The sequence below is a fragment of the Colobus angolensis genome, unplaced genomic scaffold (assembly GCF_000951035.1).
Source record: "Colobus angolensis palliatus isolate OR3802 unplaced genomic scaffold, Cang.pa_1.0 Scaffold124, whole genome shotgun sequence".
NCBI lineage: Eukaryota > Metazoa > Chordata > Mammalia > Primates > Cercopithecidae > Colobus > Colobus angolensis.
In genome coordinates this window covers 3539967-3566225 of record NW_012113586.1, presented here as the reverse complement: position 1 = coordinate 3566225, position 26259 = coordinate 3539967, and the positions used below count along the sequence as shown (strand labels likewise).

General features: G+C 43.5%; 1 protein-coding gene across 1 annotated transcript in view; it reads left to right on the top strand.

The window, feature by feature from the left end:
• The window catches only part of PTGFRN (prostaglandin F2 receptor inhibitor), a 78826-nt gene that overhangs the window by 16280 nt on the left and 36287 nt on the right, over positions 1–26259 (top strand). Inside the window, exons 2-3 of the mRNA XM_011933081.1 lie at positions 18627–18995; positions 21592–22005. Coding sequence (XP_011788471.1) covers positions 18627–18995; positions 21592–22005 — 783 coding nt within the window. The remainder of the gene's footprint in view (positions 1–18626; positions 18996–21591; positions 22006–26259) is intronic.

The following is a 26259-nucleotide window of genomic DNA, read 5'->3' as shown; positions in this document are numbered from 1 at the left end:
AAAAAAAAAAAAAAAAAAGAAAGAAAAGATAAAACCATTCATAAGAGGATATTGGTTTTTAATAAATGAAGAAAACTTTTTGCAACTGTTGTGGAGGGTTGAGTTGTAGGGTCTTTTAGAGGGAAAGGATTGAGACTGGAGAGAAAGTCCTGAGTGTAAAGAGCCTTGTGTGTCACCTGAAGAAACTTAAGCCTAACATCATAGATGAATTTGTCTGTTTTTTCCTGATTCTGCCTTCCCTAAAAAGCTGGAGGTCTCTCCTTTCCTTTATTTACTTGATGTTTTAAAAGGTCCCCATCTTATTGGGTACTCATCTCCTTCCAACTTTTCTATAAGTCAACATACTGTTCCATCTTTATCGACTCTGACACTTGGCCAGGTGTTAGCTCATCAACTGTCCATGATGATGTGTTCTGCACACAGTAGGCATGCAGCAAAAAAATAATGAAGGAATGAAGTATCAGATTGTAGTTAAAGTGTTCCTTAAAGGGCATGTGAACCCAAAATCTTTTTAAATTTAATTCCCTGCAAGCCAAACTGTTAAATAACACTGTACTACTTACTAAGCCTCACCAGGGAAGCTTGGCATAGACCCCTCACCACCCATGGCTTCTGGCACTGTGTCTACAAATGAGAAGGGCAGGCTTAAAGTGTTTTTGGGGAGGAGGGATGGCTGAGGCAAAGGAGGAGCAGACAATGGATCTAGGGAATAGTCAAATAAGGGGAGAGAGGACAGAGCTGCCTAAGGAAGGGAGTCACGTTGGTGGGGAGTTTCCCCAATTATCTTGGTTGCCTATTATGCTCATATGCAAGTTTAAACATAATATGCATCTCTAATTCTCTTAAACTAGAGGCTAAAAGAAGGACCAGGTGTTCACACAGAACTTGGCAGATGATGTTGGCCAGTTTGAACGTGGAGAGGATTGAAAATGGCTGAGCAGGAAGGGATGCTGAGCGGTGCTTGGGCCTCTAGCAGCTGTTAATTTTATAGAATGCGCTAAAATAAACCTTGTGGATAGATCTTGCCTCAGCCTTTTCTATCTCTGGTCCTTGGACAGAGAATTGTTTAAATCATTTTGTGTTATTGAGTTATTTTGGTTAATCATCAGTACAGATTGCCTCTAAGTGGTTTTTGCATCTTTTTTTATTATTGCTTGGTCACATAACTTCTTGGAACCTCAGTTTCCTTATTTAATACTCTCAAGGTTGAATATTAAATCATATGAACAGGATTTGCAAACTATAAAGCAATGCTATGGTGTAAGATGTCTTTTTTTTTTTTTTTTTTTTTGCCAATTACTGAGTCCTTAAGGGGAAATTGGCTACTCAATACTTGGTTTACTGTGTTAGCATTCCATTAGGGAAGCAGAACCCTTATAAATATTGTGGAGTAACACATTTATTAGAGGAATTAGACCTTACACAATTATGGAAGGAGTTGGGGAAGTGAAGGCCTAAAAAGGAGAGTTAAAGTATCAGGGAAAAGTCACTAGTGAGCTGTCTTGAAGCACTGGCAGGTGGACAAGTTGAAGCATGAAGAGGAATCTGGAAGCCAGGCAGAATGGGCTGGTTTAGGGTTCTGAAGAAGGGTAATCACTTAGCTCCGAGATTGCAGCCAAGCGTCTAGTGGTCTTGGGGTCATGTTGGTCCAAAAAAATAGCATTTGGGAAGAAAACAGGAGCAGAAAGAGCAAGGACAAATGGGTGCCCACTAGCACCTTCACATCTCTCCCACACTGCCTTTAACCACGAGCCATATACCAAAGTGTAATGGCTGCCGCTTGACTTCCACCTCCCAAATCTCACATGAAGTTCTGTTTTGTCAAACCCTAACCTGAAACTACACAGATAAGAGGATTCTGGGATATGTAGTTCCAGCTTAGCCAGGTGACAAAACCTCACAGTTTCATAATGTAGAATTAAAGGTTTGACATGGTTCTGGCCTCCCAGGATCTCTCAAAGGCCACAAAACTGGAAGCAATATCAGTTATATGATCTAGTGCTTCACTAGTAAGAAGGAATTCAGTTAGTTAATGATCCAGTCTTGAAGAAGTACCCTACATTTTTGTTCCTCACTTGTTGGTGGCACTGCATATCTTTCTGCCTTGCTGGCCATTCTTTTTTTTTTCAAGACAGAGTCTCACCCTGTTCCCTGTTGCCCAGGCTAGAGTGAGTGGTGAGATCATGACTCACTGCAACCTTTGCTTCCCAGGCTGAAGCCATCTTCCTGCCTCAGCCTTCCAAATAGCTAGGACCATAGGCACATGACACCACGCCCAGCTAATTAAACATTTTTTTTTTTGTAGAGACGAGATCTGACTATGTTGCCCAGGCTGATCTCACACTACTGGCTTCAAGCCATCTTCCCACCTCAGCCTTCCAAAGTGCTGGGATTACAGGTGTGATGCAGGAAGGTAATGGTTGTCTTGGCAGCAAAAGCTAAGAAAAGTTGCATTGACTGTGAAGAGTGTGTCAGTACTGATGAAAGGCAAAGTCTTTGTCGCCTCCTTTCTAATCTTGTTTGATTTGGAGAACATGTGTATGAAGCCTGAAAGAAGATTTCCAGATATAAATGGCAGGATAGATAACGTTAGAGCCAGAACTGTCATGTAAATGTTAATTGGAAACAAGATTTAAGTCTCTGGACCACCCTTGTTACCCCCTGTGACCTGTTGGTCACACTGCCCCTTCCTTGTGTTTCTGAAGCCAGACACAGGCTAACAAGGACTCAGAGAGTGCCTGCTATGATAATTTTAGCCCCTGGAAGAAATAACAGACATTGTGAGATTTAATGGCCACACCTGGGCCTTGTCATCACTTAGTATTCTTTCACCTTTTTGATTGTCAACTCTGATATTTCCCTCTGTGACCACAACCTCCTTGCTTTATTCCTTTCAAATTCCCTCCTATCTGTTGAACCTATTCTTCATCCTAATTGTGATTCCCTGATCTTGAACATTCCTCCTTTTCAGTCCACCAGGCCATTCTCACTTTACTTGGCTCCTAATGCAGGGCAGACTCTGGTGGTCAGCATTTCAGCAGTGAGCTTGTTAACAACCTGGGACCCTCTGTCATATTTCCTTGCCAGACCTCACATTGTATTATATTTCAGTAATTCACTCCAATCGTAGTTTGTAAGCCTGAGCTTTATGATCTTGCTGGGGAAAATCTCAAAGCCTGCCCATTTGAGATTCCAACAAAGTCCTGGCATCTTTACTGCAGCTCACCTCTCCTTTGTGTTCCTTTTGTGATGGTTTCCTATTATATTTCTTCTGATGCTTATTCTAAACCTTTGTCAGGATCCTTAGCATCTGAACTCCTTTCTGCTGTTTTACTGAGACAATAGAGACCTAGCAAAGAAACCTCAAGCTTTTGCCTCAAAACTTTTAAATATTTTTACTCATCCTTTTCTCCATCTAACCTGAAAAAAAGTAAGGGCTCTATCTTTGGCTCTTTTTCTTCTCTCTGTGTATTCTTTCCCTAAGTGACCCCCGGCAACCTGTGGCTTTAAATACTCTGTGTGTGCTGATGACTCTCTAGTGAGTATCTCCAGCTTGGACCTCCCCACTGAGCTCCAGACTTAAACATCCAGCTGCCTACTCCACTGCACTTCTACTTGGTGTCTGATAGGGACCTCACATTTAAAACGACCAGAAGACAACTCTTGCTTTCCTTGGTACAGATTTGCTTCCCTCTAATTACTTTGCTGTCTCAGTAAATGGCATCACCCTGTAGGCCAGATGCTCAAGCCAGAAGCCTGGATCATTCTTGATTGCTCTCTTCTTCATTCCCCACATTCAAAAAGTCAGTTTGTCTTTTCATTTATATACAAGTTAAGTCCTGAATGTGACTACTCCTAAGAGTCGCCACCACTGTCAACCAAGGCCGGTGTTCATCAGCTTTTGCTTGGTCTACAGAAACTTCCCCCATACTGGTGTCCTTGCTTCCAAATTGGCCCCATATAATCTATCTTTCCCACAGCAGCCAGGCTGAAATTTCTACAAAGAAAGCAGGCTCTATCATTTTCTCGTTTATGTGCTTCCCATTTCAACCAGAATCCAGGGCCCCTGCCCCCTCTTTCATTGTAATAGGTCACAGTGATCTTTTTTTCTGTACTTTAAACACCAAGCTTGCTCCGTCACAGTACTTTTATATTTGCTGTTCTGTGTCTGGAGCAGTTTTGCCCCAGAGCTTCAGTCACTGTCTCTTCCTCATTCTGGTCTAAACTCAGACATGACCCTGTCAGAGAGGCCTTTCCTGACCACACCTCATATTGTCGTATTTTAACTGAATAGCATTTGTCAGTGGGTCTACTTCATCACTTCATCACTGTCTCTTTCCTTGAACACAGTTTTCTTGCAGGCAGGGACTGGTGGCCATGTGTCCCCAGTGCCTAGAAGGTGCTTTGGGGGACTGACTGGCTGACTTTGCAGGATGAACCCCCTGCTTGCTGCTTCAGTGCCTTTTTCATGGTTGTGCCTTCTCTTCCCTACATCTCTGTTCCTTCCCTCCTGGCTCTTGCTTTCCAGATCCCATACCCGTCATCGAAAATGCACTTTCCTGGAGGTTGCCAGTAATTACTTAGCCATCAGTTCATTTCTCTTTTCTCAACACCCACCTTCCTTGACTTTTCTGCATGTTTGACATTGTTGTTCATTTTTTTCGAACAAAGGCATACAGTAGGAGTCTGCTGTAGATATTGTGCAGGATGCAGATATGGGTAGGAAACAGCTCCTGCTTTAAAGGAGCTTGCAGTCTGCCAGGAGCAAGTAGATGAGTCTGTCCATAAAAAACCAGTAAGTGTTACTGTAAACCCTTTCTTGAAATTCCTGCATCCCTTGGCTGCTAGGGCATAAGCCTTTCCTGGTTTTCTTCCTAATTGGCTACTATTTCTTTTTTCTGTGCTGACTCTTTTTCTTCTGCTCGTGCCTTAAACATAGGGCTTTGCTGTGGTTTTATCCCATTCCCTCTTATTTGTATAGTAAACTGTCTCCTGGTGACCTCATTGACTCCCACATCTTCACTGCTGGGCAGATTTCCTCTTTACCGCTGCCCACCATGCATGTGACTCCACATTGATGTTAGGCTCAAATATCTTCTAGGGGTTTCCATTCCAACTGCCTCATGGACATTTCTACTGGTCAGAATCTTACTGTAAGAAAATAGGCCAGGCGCAGTGGCTCATGCCTGTAATCCCAGCACTTTGGGAGGCCGAGGCGGGCGGATCACGAGGTCAGGAGATAAGATCATCCTGGCTAACACGGTGAAAACCCGTCTCTACTAAAAATACAAAAAATTAGCCAGGCGTGGTGGCAGGCGCCTGTGGTCCCAGATACTAGGGAGACTGAGAGAGGAGAGTGGCGTGAACCTGGGAGGCGGAGCTTGCAGTGAGCCGAGATCACTCCACTGCACTCCAGCCTGGGCAACAGAGCAAGACTCCATCTCAAAAAATAAAAAATAAATAAATAAAAAAATAAAAAATAAATATAAAATAGATTTCACCAGTGATTACCTTCCCTTTGGCTACTCTCTCCCATCACAGGTCTACTAGCTGTCCATTCCTCTGTTATGGCTCTCAGGGCTGCTGCCTTTTGATTCCCGTCATTGCCCTTGTTTTCATTCTTACTACCTCTCCCCGCCATTGGTAGAGGGCCCCTGAATGATCTCTGGGCCTCCACATCTCTCCAGTCTGTTCTTGATACACTGTTTTAGTCACCCTATCTTTACCACTACCTGCCTATGTCCCCTTGTGGCCCCTTTAGGTCTTGGTTTATGCTACACCCCTTATCTCTGGTCACTTTCCTCCTTCATGTCTTCTGTTCAACCTCCCCCTCATCCAACCATTGTTCAAAGGCTTAATTCGAATATTGACACTGCATGAAGCTTTTTATGAATCCCTTTGGATGGAAATGTCCTCATTCTCTTTTGACCCCTGAGGCACCTGTTAGTGCCTCTCTTTGATTATTTATATCCTTCCTTATACAGGTTGAGCATCCTTAATCCAAAAATCCAAAATTGGAAATGCTCCAGAATCTGAAACTTTTTGAGCACTGATACGTTGCTCAGAGGAAATGCTTGTTGGAGCACTTCAGATTTTGGATTTTCAGATTGGGAATCCTTAACTGGTAATAATGCAAATATTTGAAAATCTGAAATCCCAAACACTTCTGGTCCCAAACATTTTGAATAAAGGATGTACAGCCTGTATGACAGTTTCCACTGTTACACACCTCCTGACTCTCGGCATACCATACATGCCTTCAAAGAAGATCCACAAGCTGACTAACCTTTCACTCTGACTTATCACCTAGGACAGGGACTTCTTGCTCAATAGCTGTGTGTTGAATGAGTTATCTTATCTTACATTTGTCTGGTGTATCTCAGTGAGGTCTTAGCTGAACTTTTTTTTTTTTTTTTTAAATGATTATAAGCACTGTTCTGGTAGAACCTTGTTTGCTTCTGGATGGGGTTTTGAAGTTCTGCCATATGTGACTTTATTACACATGCTCTGCTGGCTATAGCTTGTTTAATGTGCCTTGCTGCATTTTTATTACTTAGGGACTGTCTGGATGAAAGTTGGCATGATCCTTTCCTGCCACACCTCTCAGTGGCAGACTTGAGGAGACAAAGGTTCTTCATTTGTTGAGTCAGCTACTCCAATAAAGGCACTATAAGGTTTTATAAGTTTGATTTTCTGTGCATTCATTTCTAGCTCACATGTGGGCTGGGAACTCCATGTGGAAATCCATAGGCCCCGAGTCTCTCCTAAAAGCCTTTTAAGGACTCAGGAAGTGGGAATTAGGCACCCATTTACAAGGCATGCTGAAAACCATAACCTCGTTAGTTTCAGCATTTCAACTCACTTGTACCACTGGATTCAATAACTGCTTATACTTATCTTACAAATGGTTCAGATTGGAAAGTCAGATTGTTTGCTTCTAGGCAGCTCAGTGAAATGACAAAATTTGAGCAGTAATAGAAACAATTGCAAGAATTTTTAGCAAATATGCTGTACTCTGCAGGTCTTGATTTAAAATAATGTTGATGATAACCTGATAAATAAAATCCATTTCCCATGGATATCAGAAGTAGAAAAGTATAGATAAATGAAGTGTAGTCTTCATTGCCTTGTCTTTCTTAATGATTCCTCATGGTTGCCAGTAGCACTTACTGAAATAAACATTGCAGGAGTAGTTGTTTACCTTGAAGAACTTGCCTTTTTCTACCTGTCCCTATCTATTCCACCTGATAGAAGAAAGTCAAGGCATTTAATTACTTTCCTGAGTATTCCAGAGATAGGGAAATGGCAATCTGGAAACAATTAACTCCTGGTTGTTAATTTTCTACTGCTGAGAAGTCAGAGCAGAGGGCTTCTAAAAGTCCCTCCTGTATGTATGATTTTGGAATAAAGTTCTCTGCACCATTTTTGAGTGTAAATATGTGTGATGTTAAAGTTGGTATCACTTAAAATAACAAAGGTAGTACATCAGAAAAATTTTTGAAGAAATTTTTAATCCAATTTCTCTTATTTCTCTCACCTGTCTACTGCATATTGAAAGTACATAATATTTCTTCTTTCAGTGACTCATTTCTGTGTTACTTTGCTGCCTATCTTGGTTCCATTGCCCATGGAGAATATGAAATATAGGGAATTTTAAGCTGTTTCTTCTTGCTACTCAGATTAAAGACAAAAATCGACAGAGAGTGATAATATATAATGCAGTTGAGGGCAAACCAAATTCAACCTATCTTTGGCTTATGCTGCACTATCAAGTTTGGGTTTGAGTCCCTCATGTTATAGCTGTTATGACCTTCAGGAGGTAATTCAACTTCTTTGATTCTCAGTTTCCTCGTATGTATGATAGGGGTGGTAATAGCTACCTTACAGTTAAGTCTTCTGTGGATTAAGACAATTTGTGGATAGTGCCTGGCTCAGTCAGTCAGTGCATGTCATGTAAGAAACACACAGTACATTATTATTTTTCCTCTTACTCGATCCTAATATTGTTGTGGAGAGAGACTAGGAGACTTGATAGTAAATCAAACTGAATATATCATGAAATAAGTACTTTGAGAAATGCTTATATGATTTTAGCTGAAACTATGGGGTCTTTGATTAATCAAGTATTTTTTATTCTGCCCTCCCCCACCAATTAGTTTGTTATTCAGTCTTTCATTTTGTGAATGAAAGAGATTAGAACACTTTCTACTCTCTTAGAATTACTCTAGAGATTAGAACACACATCAGTGACCTGTTAGTGTCTACTAGTGATCCTTTTAACGCTTCCAGGATAATGAAAGATCTTACAACATTTAAGCTCCAATGTATTCCACCCCCCCCTCACTTTTTCTGCTATTGATGTCATATGTTTTAATTATGTATATATTTTGAATTCCAGAAGACTTTACTAATATTGTATTTATGGTCAATATTCAGTAGGTTTAGCCACATAGTTATTCTTTCTGTTGCTCATTTTGCCCTTTCACATTTCCGTGATTTCAAGTGGGATTATGTTCCCTCTATTTGAAGAACTCCCTTTAGTATTTCTTTTTGGTGCAATTAATTCTTTTTCCCTAGTTGAGAATTGGTTGAAAGCATGTTTATGTTGCCTTCCTATTTGAGGATTTTATTCCTCTGTACAGAATCCTAGGTTAGCAGTTACTTCCTTTCCTCACTTTAAAAATGTCATTCTGTGGTCTTCTCATGAGCATCATTTCTGTTGAAAGTTAGCCATTAGTTGTACTCCTGTTCCCTTCTTTGCCTTTCAGCAGTTTTGCTATGATTTACCTAGGTTGATTTTCTTTGTATTTATTCTGTTTATGATACATATCTTATTTTGATTCTGTGGCATGATGTCTTTTGTTGGTTTAATAAAAATCTTAGCCATTAGCTCTTCAAAAATTGTGCCTAATTCTACTACAGTCTCTCCCTGTCCTTCTGGGCCTCTGTGACACATGTGTTTGGCCTTTTTACCGTGTCTCATAAATTCTTGTCTGACTTTTTTTCATTCTTTTTTATACCCTGGGCTTCAGTTTGGATAACTTTTACTGACTTTTGTTTTATTTTGTTTTCTTTTTGTGATCGTTTTGTTTTTCTGAGACAGGGTCTCACTCTGTTGCCCAGGCGGGAGTGCAGTGGCACAGTCATGGCTCACTGCAGCCTCTATCTCCTGGACTCAAGCAGTCCTCCCACCTCAGCCTCCTGAGTAGCTGGAACTACAGATGTGTGCCACCACACCTGGCTAATTTTTTTTTTTTTTTTTTTGATAGAGACAAGGTCTCACTATGTTGCCCAGGCTGGTCTTGAACCCCTGGGCTCAAGCAGTCCTCCTGTCTCAACCTCCCAGTGTTCTGGGATTATAGGTAAGAACAACTGTGCCTGGCTGCTGACTTCTTTTGTGCTGCATCTAATCTGCTGCCAAACCTGTTTATTGACCTCTTAATTTCAGATATTGTATTTTTTTTTTTAGTTCTAAAATATCAGTTTGATTGTTTTAATATATTTCAGTTTGGGTGAAATCCTGTTTTCTATTTCTTTAGTAAATTAATTAGAGTTAGTTTACAATCTATGTCTGATAAAACCAATATCTGCATCCCTGCAGGTCTGTTTCTGTTGTCTATTTTTTCTCTTTTGTTTTTACTCATTTGGTTCTGTCATCTGGAATACCTGGTAAGTTTTGATTGAGCACTGAAAAATTGTAGTGGCTCTATATGATGTTATCTTCTATCTGAGAAGGTTTACTTTTTTCCTAACAGGCCTGTAGAGTAAGAGAAGCTCATCTTTATCCAGTGAGGAACTGAGAAGCTTTGAGACTGTCTTTCCGTCTTGATGAGAGTTAGTTGCTTTTTCTGCTTTGCTCTTATTCCAAGAGCATAGCCCTTCCAGAGTTGTAACTGAAAATCTGAGTGTTTACCACCTTCCTTTGTGGACTCAGAATTCTAGTTTTTGTTTCCCCGTATTGTGAGATGGTCAAAAATTTTACTTAAGCTTTTAGCCCCCTAGTGTTTATTTTCTGCTTAGCTTCTCAGCCACTTGCCACATCCCCATACCCTTCAATGTATCTTTCATAATGTCAGTTACCTTGAGGGGAAAGCAATGTAGTATGTCAAACTCACTTCTCTGCTGTTGCCTTTTTTTCCCTAGGATCTTGCTCCTCAAACTCTGACATTCTTAGTATCCCTGAACTCCAGTTGTCTTTTTGGCCCCACAAGGTGCTGGAAGCTCTGAGTTACTAACTTCTACTTGGTTTCTAGTCTGCACCACTTAAAAATAGCAAATATCTGAAGAGAAAAGGCAGTGGATATTGTTGAGTCCACCTCAGTATCTTTCTGTGATCTTGGACCCTTGAGCCTGGCTGCCTTGATTGTTCACCACTGCATTCAGTTAGCTTTTATCTGTCTTTTATGGTTTCTGTAGTGGGAGTTGAGGGTAGGGGCGGGGGATGCGGAGTGATCTGATATTAGCTACTCTATCATAGCAAAAAGCAAAAATCTAAAAGTAGAAATCTCAATTATTGGTCTTTTGAAATTTAAACTCTGCTTACTACCCCCAAATATTTGAGTCAACTTCCAGTGAAATACACATACATAGACGGAAACACTGCACAAAGCTGATAATTAAAGTGCCCTTATTTTGTCTTGGGTATCAAAGGTACACTGAGGCTGTGGTAACTGCCCTGAGAGGTAAGAGAAACCTGTGTAGTTCTTGTTTTTTGGGAAATAATGTACAATGGTCCATCAGCAGGTAATTTTTTTTCTGGTATTAAATTTTAATGGAATTTTATTACGTGGATTTTTGTGTCATTGAACCACCCAGTAGTGTCCTCAATAGGATTTTAAGACTGATAAATGTTTTTTGTATGAAGGTTTCTTATATTGACTGCTGAAAACAAACGAAGCCATAATTCAAGATTGTTACTTAGTAACGACGTTTTTATGGGTATCTAAACTAATACAGTTCAGATAAAGAAGTGTTTGGGACTTTCAGTTTGAACACTGGTAGAACTTGGAAAAATAGAGGAAAATTTTCTTTTCCTCTTTTTCCCTCAGTTATCAACTGTTACAAAAGGTTTTGACAAAAATTGGCAACATGTGGCTATGTAGATACTCTTTTTGATTTGAAAAGAGCCATATGCTCTATTTTTTCCAAGTTATATTTATTTTTAAATATCATTAGCTGTTATTTAACAATATTACAAGAAATCTGTGCTAAATACCAGATTGCTTGGTGGCAATTTGAAATTCTGTTACCAAAATTTAAAATCTTGATTTGCATGGATGAGGGGGGCATTCTAGTTCTGCATGCAAGACAGTGCCCAGGTGTATATCTTTTCAGATTGGAATTTGATCTTTCAAGCATCTGTTCATATCTGCTTTACTTTTCCCAGTGGCGCTATCATATAGCCGATGTTGAAGGTACTTTTGCAGGTTGAGTTGGAACATGAAGGAAGGAATACCTAAGTGATCCTAGGGGAGTTGAGGAAGGCTTCACAGAGGAGGTGGTGCTGCAGCTGCCTCTTGCGAGAGGGTGAAGAGATTGATAAGAGGGTATTGGCAGGTGATGGAGGCATGAAAGCAAAGGCCATGAAGCACTAGAGAGCATGGCATTTCCAGAAAGTGAAGAGATGTTTGTTTTGTGGGATAGAAGCATCAGAGAGTGGGAGAACAGTCGGAGATGAAGCTAAAGTAGTAACCATGAGCCAGATCATGAATGGTCTTATATGTCTTTTATTCATTCATTCATTAAACAAATATTTGTTGAACAACTACTATTTTACCAGGTCCTGTTCTAGGCACTGCCATTCAGCAATGGACAGAACAAAAATCGCTACTCATATGGAACTTACATTCTACTGGGGGGAAAAAAAAAGAAAAGAAATAATAGTAAAAACATAAATGTTCATAAAGTATTTTAGTAATAATGGATAAGGAGAAAATGTGGCAGGAGCAAGAATGGGGGTGTGCCACTTTAGGGTGGTCAGGAAAGGCTTCATTAAGAAGGTGACATTAGAATACAGATCTGAAGCTGGTGAAGGAACCGGTGGGATGAATGTCTGAGAGTGTCCTGGGCTGAGGAAATGTGCAAGGGCCCTGAGGTTGCAGTAGGTGAAACCTTGGGAGCAGAGCATGGTTGGAGTATAGTGGAGGAAGAGGAGTAGACAGGAGATCCAAGAAACAAAAAAGGCCAGGTCCTGTAAGGGTTGCCTCTGTAAGGATTTCAGCTTTCATCTGAATGAGATGGGAAGGGATTGGAGACCTCTGACCAGAGTAAGATATAACCCAACTTAAATTTTTCAAAGATCACTTTGCTGTGTTGAGAAGAGAGAACAAGAATGGAAGCCAGGAGACCAGTAAGGGACATTGCAGTAATGCAGATGAGAGGGGTGCTGGCCTGGGCTGGGGTGACAGCGATGGGGGAGGCTGATGGGTTGATTTTGTCCTATAGGTGATAAGGAGCCATTAGAGACTTTTGATCAGTGAAGTGACATTGGATTTGTATGTGGAAAATATGATTTTGGCAGCCCTGTGGGAGGATTGGAGAGTCCAGACAAGGAGATGAATCAGTTTCTAAAGCTCTCATCACAAGGATAAAGATAGAGACCTTACAAGGATGCAGTCTCATGCTTGTGGATAGGTCGTCCACCCTGGCCAGCTTCTTGATAAGGGATAGGAATGGAAAAGATGAGCACATTAGGAAATTCCTCTGTAAACGTAGCCGAGGAAGCAAGGTGAATGATTATGATCAGGTTTATCTTAGGGGTGGCCTGCCCAGCACATAACCGCAGCCCCTTGCCACAGGCCAGGGATCGTGAGTGTTGTAAGTTCATTTCCTCATTTAATCCTTACTATAGCCCTCAGGGAGTGTGGTGACCATGGTCTCCGTTTCACACATGAGGAAACTGAGGCACAAGAGGGTTAAGCACAAGACTGTTTTGCCTCTAAAGAATCTCCACTATGATGCTTTCTTCTAGAAGATCTCTTTGGGAGATTCAGAATTGTCTGGTTGTCTCAAGAATTAAATGTAAAAAAGTGATCACTTCATTTCTTTGTGAACTGTGGTAATGATGGCTTCAGAGAATTCGTCACTGCTGGGTAGTGATATATTATTTCAGTGTTCTTTGAGTTGCCAGTGACAGAAATTACCTTTACTTTAAGAAACATAAGTAGGCTGGGCTTGGTGGCTATAATGATATAATCCCAGTACTCTGGGAGGCCAAGGTGTATTAGTCCGTTTTCACGCTGCTGATAAACACATACCCAAGACTGGGCAATTTACAAAAGAAAGAGGTTTAATGGACTTACAGTTCTACATGGCTGGGGAAGCCTCACAATCATGGTGGAAGGCAAGGAGGAGCAAGTGACATCTTACGTGGATGGTGGCAGACAAAGAGAGGAGCGCTTGTGCAGGGAAACTCCCCTTTTTATAACCATCAGATCTCATGAGACATACTCATTGTCATGAGAACAGCACGGGAAAGACCTGCCCCCATGATTCAGTTACCTCCTGCTGGGTCCCTCCCACAAATGGGAGAATCTGGCTAAAACAAAGGGGCTCCAGGCCCTATGCAACTCTAAAATCCAGCAGGGCAGTCAAATCTTAAAGCTCCAGAATGAACTCCGTTGACTCCATGTCTCACATCCAGGTCACACAAGAGGCGGGTTCCCATGCACATCCAGGTCACACAAGAGGCGGGTTCCCATGGTCTTGGGCAGCTCTGCCCCTGAGGCTTTGCAGGGTACTGCCTCCCTCCCGGCTGCTTTCACAGACTGGCATTGAGTGTCAGTGGCTTTTCCAGGTGAACGGTACAAGCTGTTGGTGGATCTACCGTTCTGGGGTCTGGAGGATGGTGGCCCTCTTCTCACAGCTCCACTAGGCCATGCCCCAGTAGGGATTCTGTGTGGGGGTCCTGGCCCCACATTTCCTTTTCCGCACTGCCCTAGCAGAGGTTCTCCATGAGAGCCCCCGCCCCTGCAGCAAACTTACACCTTTCATCCAGGTTTTTCCATACATCTGAAATTGAGGAGGAGTTTCCGAAACCCTAATTCTTGACTTCTGTGCACTCACAGGCTTGACACCACGTGGAAGCTGCCAAGGCTTGGGGCTTGCACCCTCTGAAGCCGTGGCCCAAGCTCTGCATTGGCCCCTTTCAGCCATGGCTGGAGCAGCACCAAGTCCCTAGGCTGCACACAGCACAGGGCCCCAGGCCCGGCCCATGAAACCACTTTTTCTACTCTGGTTTGTAATGGGAGGGGCTGCCATGAAGACCTCTGACATGCCCTGGAGACATTTTCCCCATTGTCCTGGGGATTAACATTAGGCTACTCATTACTTATTGCAGATTTCTGCAGCTGGCTTGAATTTCTTCTCAGAAAATGGATTTTTCTTTTCTATTACATTGTCAGGCAAATTTTCCAAACTTTTATGCTCTGCTTCCTTTATAAAACTGAATGCCTTTAATAGCACCCAAGTCACCTCTTGAATGCTTTGCTGCTTAGAAATTTCTTCCGCTAGATACCCTAAATCATCTCTCTCAAGTTCAAAGTCCCACAGGTCTCTAGGACAGCGGCAAAATGCTGCCATTCTCTTTGCTAAAACATAATGGGAGTCACCTTTGCTCCAGTTCCAACAAGTTCCTAATCTCCATCTGCGACCACCTCACCTGGGACCTTATTGTCCATATCGTTATCAGGCTTTTGGTCAAAGCCGTTCAACAAGTCTCTAGGAAGTTCCAAAGTTTCCCACATTTTCCTGTCTTCTTCTGAGCCCTCCAAACTGTTCCAACCTCTGCCTGTTACCCAGTTCCAAAATTGCTTCCACATTTTTGGGTATCTTTTCAGCAACACCGCACTCGACTGGTGCCAATTTACTGTATCAGTCCATTTTCATTGCTGCCATTAAAGACATACTCGAGACTGGGCAATTTACAAAAGAAAGGTTTGATTGGACCTACAGTCCACGTGGCTGGGGAAGCCTCACAATCATGGCGGAAGGCAAGGAGGAGTAAGTCCCACCTTACCTGGATGGTGGCAGGCAAAGAGAGAAGGGCTTGTGCAGGGAAACTCCCCGTTTTATAACCATCAGATCTTGTGAGACTTATTCATTATCACGAGAACAGCACAAAAAAGACCTGCCCCCACGATTCAGTTACCTCCCACTGGGTCCCTCCCACAACACATGGGAATTCAAGACGAGATTTGGGTGGGGACATAGCCAAACCATATCACAAGGCCAAGATTTTGAGACCAACCTAGCAAGACCCCATCTCTGCAAAGCATTTTTAAAGATTAGCTGGGCATGGTGTCATGGCGCCTTTAGTCCCAGCTGTCCAAGAAGCTGGGGTAGGAAGATCATTTGAGCCCAGGAGTTCAGTGAGCTACGGTTGTGCCACTACACTCCAGCCTGGGTGACAGAGTGGGACTCTGTTTCAAAACAAACAAAAATTTGAGAAAATAAACATAAGTGGGGATGAATGGAATTGCAATAAACTAAAATGTTCAGGGAAAGGGGTGTGGGGTTGTGTGTATGTGTGGGTGTACATTCTTACACATGAGAGTGCATGTTCGATTGCATTGGGAATGGTGTAGAAGGCATGACTGGATCCAAAAGCTCAGATGCTGCCATTTGGCAGCAACTGCGGTGGCTTTCTGACCTCTGTCGTTCAGGTGCTGGGTCCTGGGCCTGGGTCTTTTCTCCTGTGGATAACTTCTCCTCATGGTCAAGAGACCCGCCTATGTGCAGTTTAGAGTACATCATCTTTATATTACCTTGATTCCACTGGAAGCTAAAGCCTCTAAGAAGCTTCAGCAAAAAAGAGCCAGGAGAATTCTGATTTACCTGGTTTTAGCCCCCGTGCCCATACCTGGGACTGGGGGTACCGTCAGCCTCATCTAAGACAGTTAAAGCTGGGCAGCCACTGCGGGTCTGCCTCATGGTTGCCAGAACTAACAGGTGTGAGGTCAGGGTGTCATCCTGAGCCACTGAGTTGCCTTAGAAGTAGCATGGGCATGCTCATGCCCATGGTGGGCTGGCTCATGCCTATAATCTCAGCACCGTGGGAGGCCAAGGTTGGAGGATTGCTTGAACCTGAGAGTTTGAGACCAGCCTGGGTGAAATAGCGAGACCCCATCTCTACAAAAAAATAGAAAAATAGCTGAGTGTGGTGGTGTGCACCTGTGGTCCCAGCTACTCATGAGGCTGAGGTGGGAGGATCGCATTACCTCAGAAGGTTGAGGCTGCAGGGAGCTGTGATCGTGCCACTGCACTCCAGCCTGGGGAACAAAAAAAAAAAAAAAAAAAAAAGAAAGGAAGGAAGAAGGGAAGAGAAAGGAAGAGAATAAAAGAAGGGAGAAAGAAAGAAAGAAGGGAAGAAAAGGAAGGAAGGAAAGATAGATAGAAGGAAAGAAAGAAGTATCACATTCCAGCACTACTCCTCAACAGTATGTGGGGTTGGTTCTACCATTCTCTGCAGAAAGATATGTGACCCATAGTTCTTCTAAGTTACCAGCACCCATAACTTTATTTTATTTTTAGGGAGAGTAATGTGATTTAGGGTTCAGCAACTTTTCTTTGAGCTGGAGTTCAGTCTGGACCTGCCCCCTAGATGGGCTGGGAGGGGAAGGCAGTCAGTTAGCCCCTTCTCAGAACCCACACTCTTCCCCATCACCTTTTTTCTTACATGGATACTTCCTGTTTCGCTTCTCAAAGTAAATAATAATAGGTGGAGAAAACGAGATAGCTTTAACACGGTGACCTTTTTTTTTAACCGTGACTCAAATTAAGGTATAAGGTTTTCATCATCTTCTGGTACACACATACTTGTGTTAACTTAACAAAGTGTAATGAAACAATATTTATCTCTTACTAAGTACAATGTACTAATATTTAGTATTTTCTGTTTGGTTTAATTTTGTCTTTAAAAACATGCACATGCTGGTCACGACTACTATAAATTCATTTCACAAGCCACTAAAGGGTGGCAACCCAGAATTTGAAAACATGAATTAAACCAGTGAAAAAACAGTGGCAGTAGTATATTAGTTTGCTAGAGCTGCCACAACAAAGTACCATGAACCAGGTTGCTTAAACAGACATTTATTGCCTCACAATGCTGGAGGCCAGAAGTCTAAGATCAAGGTGTTGGGAGTGGTTCCTGCAGAGGGCTGACAGGGAGAATCTGTTCCATGCTTCTCCCTTAGCTTCTGGTGGCTTGCTGGCAATTTGTGGAGGTCCTTGGCTTGTGGACATATCTGCTTAATCTCTGTCTTATCTTCATGTGGCTTTCTCCCTGTGGGCATGTGTGTGTCCAAATTACCCACTTTTTAAGGATAGTCATATTGGATTAGGGGCTCACCATATTCTAGTATGACCTCATCACAACTAATTATATCTGTGACAACCCTGCTGCCAAATATGGTCACATTCTGGGGTACTGGAGGCTAGAAGTTTCACGTAGGAATTTTGGATGGGGACACAATTCAACCTATAACTAATGATAAACATACAATATTAATAAAAGGTTCCCGTTTCCTGGAGCCCTTATTACATGGCAGACTCTCACCTAGACATTTTATTTCATTAACTCAGTGAAGCCTTCTTGTCCCAATTCATAGTGGCAGAAGTCAAAGGTAAGAGAGGTCTCAGATTGAAACTTAGGTCTCCTTGATTTCAGACATGCTTTCTCTTTTATATATTGTTGCAAGAACATCAAGAAGGAGCCATATGTGTTTATTTGGTGCAATTGAAATGCTAAACAGGTAGTAAATACACTGCAAAATCATGCTGAAGTTGATTGCAGTGGAGACATCTTAAAGGACTCACAGATGCCAGTCATAGGGTCCCTACCAGAGAGTCCTGGGAATTGCACACTCTTAGGGAAGGAAAAGCCAGTGAAGTCTTGTCCGTGTCCACTGGGCTTATCCCCGGCAACCAGCTGCTGCATTCCTAAGAACACCCAGCAACCAGCCTGCCTCTCTCCCTTTGTACTTCCCCATCCTCATTCTGAATTTAGAGCAGAACAAAGAGTAGAGAAGGAAATGAGCCAGAAAATAGAAAATTAATACTTGGTAAAATCACCATATTTTAAAATTAATTTATAGGCAATGTCAGATAACAGGAGTTAAATCATTTTATCAGCAGGGCTGCTCTAGGATTTAAAAATTGGCATCCGTCATTGTAAATCAGGTGTCAGGAGCCGCAGGGAATAATGGTCTCTAGGGATGAGGGCTGATATAGGGTGGGCAGAAATGTAAACACTTGACTAGCTGTGCCATTTTCTTTCACACAAAACCTAAAATATTTTTACATCACATCGAGTGGTTAGGGTGTGTTAAATAGTAACTGGAGGGAAGAAACTATTGAGGTTTACCGTCAGCCTGCTTTTAATGCTTATCTTCCTCCCTCTTAGTCCTGGGAAACTGGTTGTGAGAGAGATGCTCATTTTGAGGTTGCATTCCTGGCTCATTATTTAAGGGACAGGCTTAACCTTCTGCATAGACACATTTTCCCTGGTGGTTTGGCTATCACGTTTCTGCCATGCCTGTGAGCAGGAGCATCCACAGGTTTGCCACATTTGTCCTGGGAAGACTTTCTGTGATTAAAGACCCGCCTTTCATCTCCTATCATTGCAGCTCTTTGTCGAGGCCGTGTGGTGAGAGTCCCCACAGGGACCCTGGTTCGAGTGGTGGGCACTGAGCTGGTCATCCCCTGCAACGTCAGTGACTACGATGGCCCCAGTGAGCAGAACTTTGACTGGAGCTTCTCATCTTTGGGGAGCAGCTTTGTGGAGCTTGCAAGCACCTGGGAGGTGGGGTTCCCAGCCCAGCTGTACCAGGAGCGGCTGCAGAGGGGCGAGATCCTGTTAAGGCGGACTGCCAATGACGCCGTGGAGCTCCACATAAAGAACGTCCAGCCTTCAGACCAAGGCCACTACAAGTGTTCAACCCCCAGCACAGATGCCACTGTCCAGGGAAACTATGAGGACACAGTGCAGGTTAAAGGTACAGTCCTCACATGGGCTTGTTATGCCAGGGGCCACACCTTTCTCCGCCCCTGGGCTGTGGTTGACTTTGTCAAGAGACTTAATTTCTCTGAGGCTCTGCTCCTTCCTCTGTCCAGGGAAATAATCATGACTTACCTGATTAAAGGCAGGGATGGGCCAGATGACCTTAGAGGGCCCTTTCTCTCCACTCCACTATGGTTCTGAGCCATGGTATGGTAGGCGTCCTGTGCCCAGTGCCCAGTGAGGTAGAGGCAGCATGATGCGGTAGTGGAGAGCTGGCTCTGGAGCGAGGTTTCCTGTGCTTGTTTAGTCCAGTTGCTGGCTCTTCTACTTGTCAGCTGCATGGCTGTGGGCATATTACATGCCTCAGCTTCCTCCTCTAATCTTAAAGGTCGTGAGGACAGGTGAGTTACCAGGTGTAAAGCCTTAGAGCAGTGCCATGGTAAGCATTCGGTGGTTAGTGGCAGGAAGGGGATGGTCATGTTAATGATGCTCAGGTTTATGGGAATAAGAGGCACTTCAAAGTTCATGTCTTTCTCTGTGACTTTCATGATTTAAAAGTACTTGTTTGTACCAGAAGTTGTATGTGTTATAGGTAGAGAAAGAAGACGTGGTCTCTACTAGCTTATTGACCTAGCTTTGCAAATAATTACACCTTATGTACCTGGAATGTTTTGGGATTTGTTTTGGGGGTTTTGTTTGTTTCATTTCCCAAGTCCTTTTAGATGTACTCACACATTCAATTCTCTGAACCCAATCAAAATAGGGCAGAATATTTCCCTAATTTATACATGAGAAAATGGAAGAGCGTAGGTTAATTACTTGCCTAAAATCACACAGCTAATTAGTAAACGAGCAAGAACAAACCATGTTAATTTGGGGCTAAGAAAATAGAAACATTATAATTGTTGTTATTGTTACTTAATTATGCATTTATTTGTACCCTGCCTTGTTCCCAAAAGGATTTATGTCTGGGTCAGAATGTATGTAATTATCAGAAAGTAGAAAATGCACATGATGATATAAAAAGCGAGGGTTGATTGAGGCATTCATTCCCTCATGACTTGTAGAACCCTACCATAGCTCAGAGACTGTTCCCTCACTAGACTCATCAGGGAATAAAACTGCCATGTCCATTAAAGAGGTAATGAAACACCTAACCTACCTCTTTATTCCTATAGAAAATCCCGGACATGTTTTTTTAGAAAAAGACACTCTTGTATTGGAGCTAAATAATGCCACATGCCACCTTTTCATTAAGCCAGATGCACCCTTGTATCCCTTTGGAGTCTCCTCTTGAGTGGGAGGGAGGGTAAGGGGAGAATTCCCCCACCCCCATCCCGCTTTCTCCAGTGTCTTTCAGCCTCTTCTGCTGTCTGTGGAAGGCAGGAGACACAAGAGGAGGCCTTTCTTGGGTAAGGAAAGCAATGGATGACCATGAGAGAGACTGACTGCTGCCCAGGTGGAGCCTCTGATGGTTGCCATGTGTGGTCCAGGGTCTGCGTGGCCTGCAGCTTCATGGCTCTTGAAACCATTAATCTGTGCTCTGAGAGATGAGCTGGCCTTGAGAACTGAGTCATATTAGCCAGACTCACAGACGGATATATATATATACTAGAAGGTCATTATATTTATTTTGCGGTAGACATGGGTCTTCGGGATGTGTCCTAAAAATGTAGCAGCTTTTAAATGTTACCTAGAATAGCCCCTTCTCAAGGACACTGAATTAGTTTCTGAGTGTGGAATTGGGGGAAAAAAACCAAAGAGCTGATGAATAGTGGTGTTGGAGGGTCCTCTTAGCCAGCTCATCGACAAGCCTGATAGATGTTTCCTGCTGCTTGGTAGTGGCCCCCTTTCTGGTTACCAGAGTAGCAGTATTCATTGCTTACTGCTTTTTTCCTGAATACACCACCGATACTTACTTGATCGCCGCCCCCTTTTTCTAGACTGTAGAAGTGCCTGTGCCGGTTCCTATCATGTGGATATGCTGTGTTCACCCTAGACATTCTTGGGCATTCCCCAGGCTGCAAGCAACAGGCAGCTCATGCCATCCTTTCTCCCCTGTGGATCTTGCTACTTTAAGTCTAGAAGGTCACTTTATCTGCAGATTCTGCGGGCTCCCTACTCTAGCCCTGGTCCTAACCAAAGAAATGTTTGACAGTCATACCCAGTGATTTATCATGACTGCTGAGTGCCAGGCACGGTCCTGGGAACTTGCCCTGTCTAACTTAACTCTCATGTCAACTCTATGACGAAGGTCCAGCTGTCATCCCCCTTTTAGGAAACTGAGGCACAGAGGGGTAAAGTAACTTTCCTTAAGGGTGGCAGAAGCACATCCCATCCCCAAGGCACGACTCCCACAGGGAGTTTTCACCACCCACTTCTAGCATGGGGTTTTTTGGTACCTTTATTTTTCTTTTTCAAGACAGAAAGTCAATTGAGATTACAGATGAATCCAGATGGGAAAACGTGCCCGTCTGGGCCCTGGAATGGGGGAGGAAGGAGGAAATTGTCTGTGGTTGCAGCGGTGGACTGGCCCTTGCTGGCTGGGGTCGGTGTGAACGGGCTGCTGACCCAGCTTTGTCTCTCCGCAGTGCTGGCCGACTCCCTGCACGTGGGCCCCAGCGCGCGGCCCCCGCCGAGCCTGAGCCTGCGGGAGGGGGAGCCCTTCGAGCTGCGCTGCACTGCCGCCTCCGCCTCGCCGCTGCACACGCACCTGGCGCTGCTGTGGGAACTGCACCGCGGCCCGGCCCAGCGGAACGTGCTCGCCCTGACCCACGAGGGCAGGTTCCACCCGGGCCTGGGGTATGAGCAGCGCTACCACAGTGGGGATGTGCGCCTGGACACCGTGGGCAGTGACGCCTACCGCCTCTCCGTGTCCCGGGCTCTGTCCGCAGACCAGGGCTCCTATAGGTGTATCGTCAGCGAGTGGATCGCCGAGCAGGGCAACTGGCAGGAAATCCAAGAAAAGGCCGTGGAAGTTGCCACCGTGGTGATCCAGCCGACAGGTGAGCTGGAAACAATGCATTATAGGTGCTGTTATTTTGTGACTAATGATAGCGGTATAAAGAACTGGGCCAGGGAGCCCCATGGCCTTCTGACAACTGTTTCTGCTTCCCGTGTGAGGCCTTATTTTTAGGGGAGAAGGGAGTAGGGTGTTGAGAGACTGGAGGTGTGTATGCAGGTGCATTTGTTTTGTGCTGAGGATGCCTGTTGTTTTGCTTCGCAGCTGTTTTTATCTAAATTCATGTCCATGGAAAACCACAGCCTGCACATAACACGAAGGCAGATCTTTCATTCAGAGTTTAGGTGCCGCAGCCCCTCAGCCAGATTAGGTGGGGCTTGGTGTTCAGTGGGGCTTTGGGGTGAAGGTGCCACACCCTGCCCCCTAAGCTTTATCGGGTTTGGTGTTTCCTGAGTCCTTGGACCTGCCTTTCTCTGCAGCTGTTGGGGTGTGTGCCTGGCTCATCCCAAAACCTTTCACCTAACTTGTATCCTCTAGGCCTGCCTTTCGGTCCCCTGAGATGTGCCTTTCCTGGTAGTGGGAGGAGCTCTCTAGAGCAGGGCCACTTGCTTTCCTGTGTCATACAGACCACAGGAGCATCCAGTCCTGGGGTCTATACAAGAAGCCCTTTGTCCTGTCATCTGTGAATCAGCTTTTTTTTTTTTTTTTCCCAACCCTCTGCTGCAGTTATAGAAGTAATTAAGAAAATACAAAACGCGTTTTAGAAAACACATAAAAATAAGGCCAGGCGCGGTGGCTCAAGCCTGTAATCCCAGCATTTTGGGAGGCCGAGACGGGTGGATCACAAGGTCAGAAGATCGAGACCATCCTGGCTAACACGGTGAAACCCCATCTCTACTAAAATACAAAAAAACTAGCCGGGCGAGGTGGCGGGCGCCTGTAGTCCCAGCTACTTGGGAGGCTGAGGCAGGAGAATGACCTAAACCCAGGAGGCGGGGCTTGCAGTGAGCTGAGATCCGGCCACTGCACTCCAGCCTGGGCGACAGAGCAAGACTCCACCTCAAAAAAAAAAAAAAAAGAAAAAGAAAAAAAGAAAACACATAAAAATAAAAGGAAAACATACTATTGTTGACTCATTGTCCAGCCAGCATCAATGGAGAACCTACTGTGTGCTCAGCTCTGTTATGGGCCCTTAAGTCAGAGGTATTTGAGGCTTGTTCCCATGGACTGTGGAGCTTCAGGCTTCACAGAGACAGTGTATAGAGACCAAGGCAGGGCAATGTCATTGCTCAGGATGAATGGATGTCCTTGGTTTTCTGCGAGTCTGACATCTTCAGATCTCAGAGTACTTTGCTGCTGTTGCTGCTGCCTTCTGTTTTTTAAACTGGGAAGACCTTGGTTGTTGGACTCATTTCCTGAGCATGAATGTGAATATGTGGCATCTCTGTTGTTCAGATGGGAAGGAAAGCAGGAAACAATACGCAGGGGGAATATTTTGTCTCTGAAGCTGCATTGTCCAGAGCTCTTTACTCTGCACTTATACCACAGCACAGAACCTGGATTTGGAAGAGTGGGTGGTGTAAAAGCAGGTCTGAAGTTCTTGAGTGACTGTGGCCATCGAGGAAAGGAGCTGCTCGTTACTGGTCAATCTGGGCTCCAGTGGCTGCAGAAATCACTTTCCAGATGGACTTAGGTTACCTTCCTGATCAGAAGTGATTGCTCTGGAATCTGCCCTAAGAAACCTCTGTATATTAAACTTGCATCAAACAGCTCTTTTAATGAGGCAGAAGAGTTAAGAGTTTCAGCTTTGTAGAAAGTTACACTTTTATGAAAGAATATGAATTGTAAAGACTTTTTTTTTGTTTCAAACATACCATAAGACCTATAATATCTACCTGAGAGACTTGAACACTCTGAACTTATTAGGCAGGTAATATCTGGCTCTCAGATGAAACAGCGTTCATAATCTTTTTGTGCCATGAGACTTTTCGACAGCCTTTTGAAACCTGCAGACCTTTTCTCAAAATTAACGTTTTAATTCATAAAATACAGTATGCAAAATGACAAAGGAAAATAATTATATAGAAATAGTTATCAAAATGCTTGTAAAGCAAATTGGTTTTGTAGTAATATTATGCCGCTTTATTAATGCATTGATAATAAGATAGTGGCAGGCTTAACGACAACTGTACTTTCTGAATAGTAATGAGTATACATGATATTTCAGGATGTCTGCAGCAACTGTAATGTCATGGGAAGGTATCTGTGATTTCTATTTGGGGTAGTCCCAGACACAGGCAATACTATACTGGTTTGTTGCTTACTTTCACAGTGGGAGGAGATGCTATATTTCAGGTGCAGATTAATAAAAGTAAAGATGGAGTTTTTTCCCATCCAAGTTCATAGACTCTCTGAATTCTCTTTGTGGACCCCAGGCTAAGAACCGCCACACTAGGCTCATGGTCCTTCTCTTCTTGTGCACACCTGCACTATCCGTAGCTGGTTGCTTATATATTCTTATCACATTGTTATGATAAATGGCACAGAGTGAAGCTGTGCTACCCATGTGGCAGTGAGCTTCCTCTCCAGCCCCTCCTGCCCGTCATGGGAGTGGTCTGGTTACTGCAAACTTTGTGTCTGATTTATGGATTTAGTTATATTCAGAGACAGAGAACCTGCCCCACCACAGGCTTTGTCTGAGGTCCCTTCTTTCATTACAAATACTTAGAACTGGTCCTTTGTTTTCCTTTAACCTACTCCATCCTGTCTCCCAGCAGTAAACTCCCAAATCCAGAATGTGTGGGACCTCTGGTTAGTGATGTGACAAGATATTGAGCCACTTGCACAGAGAAAATTACAAAGTGAACTACACAGCTGAAGAGACATCCCTGCCAATATTTTCTGAACCTGAGACTCTGTTTTCTCCATCTATAGAGTCCACAGCTGCTTGTTAAGTACTTCTTCACTGACCCGACTCCCTCCTGAGTCGTCTTTTACTTCCAGTAGCTGAAGTCCTGGCAGAGGTGACTCCAGCAGGATTCCAGGGTTTCTGGCCACAAGCTTTGAGTGTAGAATGGTTCAAACTGCAGAGCCTGGCTCCGGGCAGCAGTTTCCATACTTAGTCCTCTCAAATGATACCCTCAGGTTACTTTTGGCCCCTTTAAAGAGGTGAGGGAGAGAAAGAATAAGGAGACTAGGTGGAAGGAGAAAATGAACTTTTAAATTCCCTTGTCTAATACTGTGCCCACCTAATTTTCTGTCTTCTGTCTAGATGGATCTTGAACTTGACTTGAAATATTTGTTTGAAATATTGTCAGGCTTTGGACATATTCATATGAAAGTAATTTATGCCAAAGAGCACGGGCTTTGGAGTTGGTCTTTTCTGAATTGGGTCCCTGAGCTTACTGGGGCCAGCGCCATGCTGTTGATGCCAGCGACTTGCTAGAAGGCCAGGGCCGTGCCTCCGCTTGAATCCCCTGGGAGGTGCTTGGTACTTGTCATCTAAGCAATTGTTCCTGGGCATTTCACAAGTTGATGTTTTTCTACTCAGATTACAGATACTCTTTTAAAATCTTCTGAATAGAATAAAACGTTTCCACGTGAAAGCTTTGACAGGGGAATGCTGGAACTAGATCTGTCTTGAATCTGTGACACTAAATACTTCAGTACTTCATCTAAATATAGTCTGCTTTTAATTATCCACACTAATGAGAAAGGACAGTAGTGCAGATAATCGAAAAATCATCGTATTTTAGTTTTAGGATATGTTTTATGATTGGCTTTTATGTGGGTATATCTAAGAAATAAATGATACTCTCAGTACATTACATTTTGAAGACTTGACTCACGGAAAATTGTCTGGTTTCACTTTCCTGGCCCTTCTGTTTAGGATTTTTCCCATTTATCCCTTAGACAGTTTCACCCTCACTTCTGCTGCCCTATTCCCTAGCCCCCAGCTAACAATATGTACCAGTCAGAACCACACCTTCCTTTTCTATAAAATCACCCAAGTTTCATCATGCACATGGAGAATGTATAATTTTAGTTTTATAGTCTTTTTTTTTTTTTTTGAGACAGTCTCACTCTGTCACCCATGCTGGAGTGCACTGGTGCGATCTCGGCTCACTGCAAGCTCTGCCTCCCAGGTTCACGCCATTCTCCTGCTCAGCCTCCCAAGTAGCTGGAACTACAGGTGCCCGCCACCATGCCCAGCTAATTTTTTGTATTTTTTTAGTAGAGACAGGGTTTCACCATGTTAGCCAGGATGGTCTTGATCTCCTGACCTCATGATCCGCCA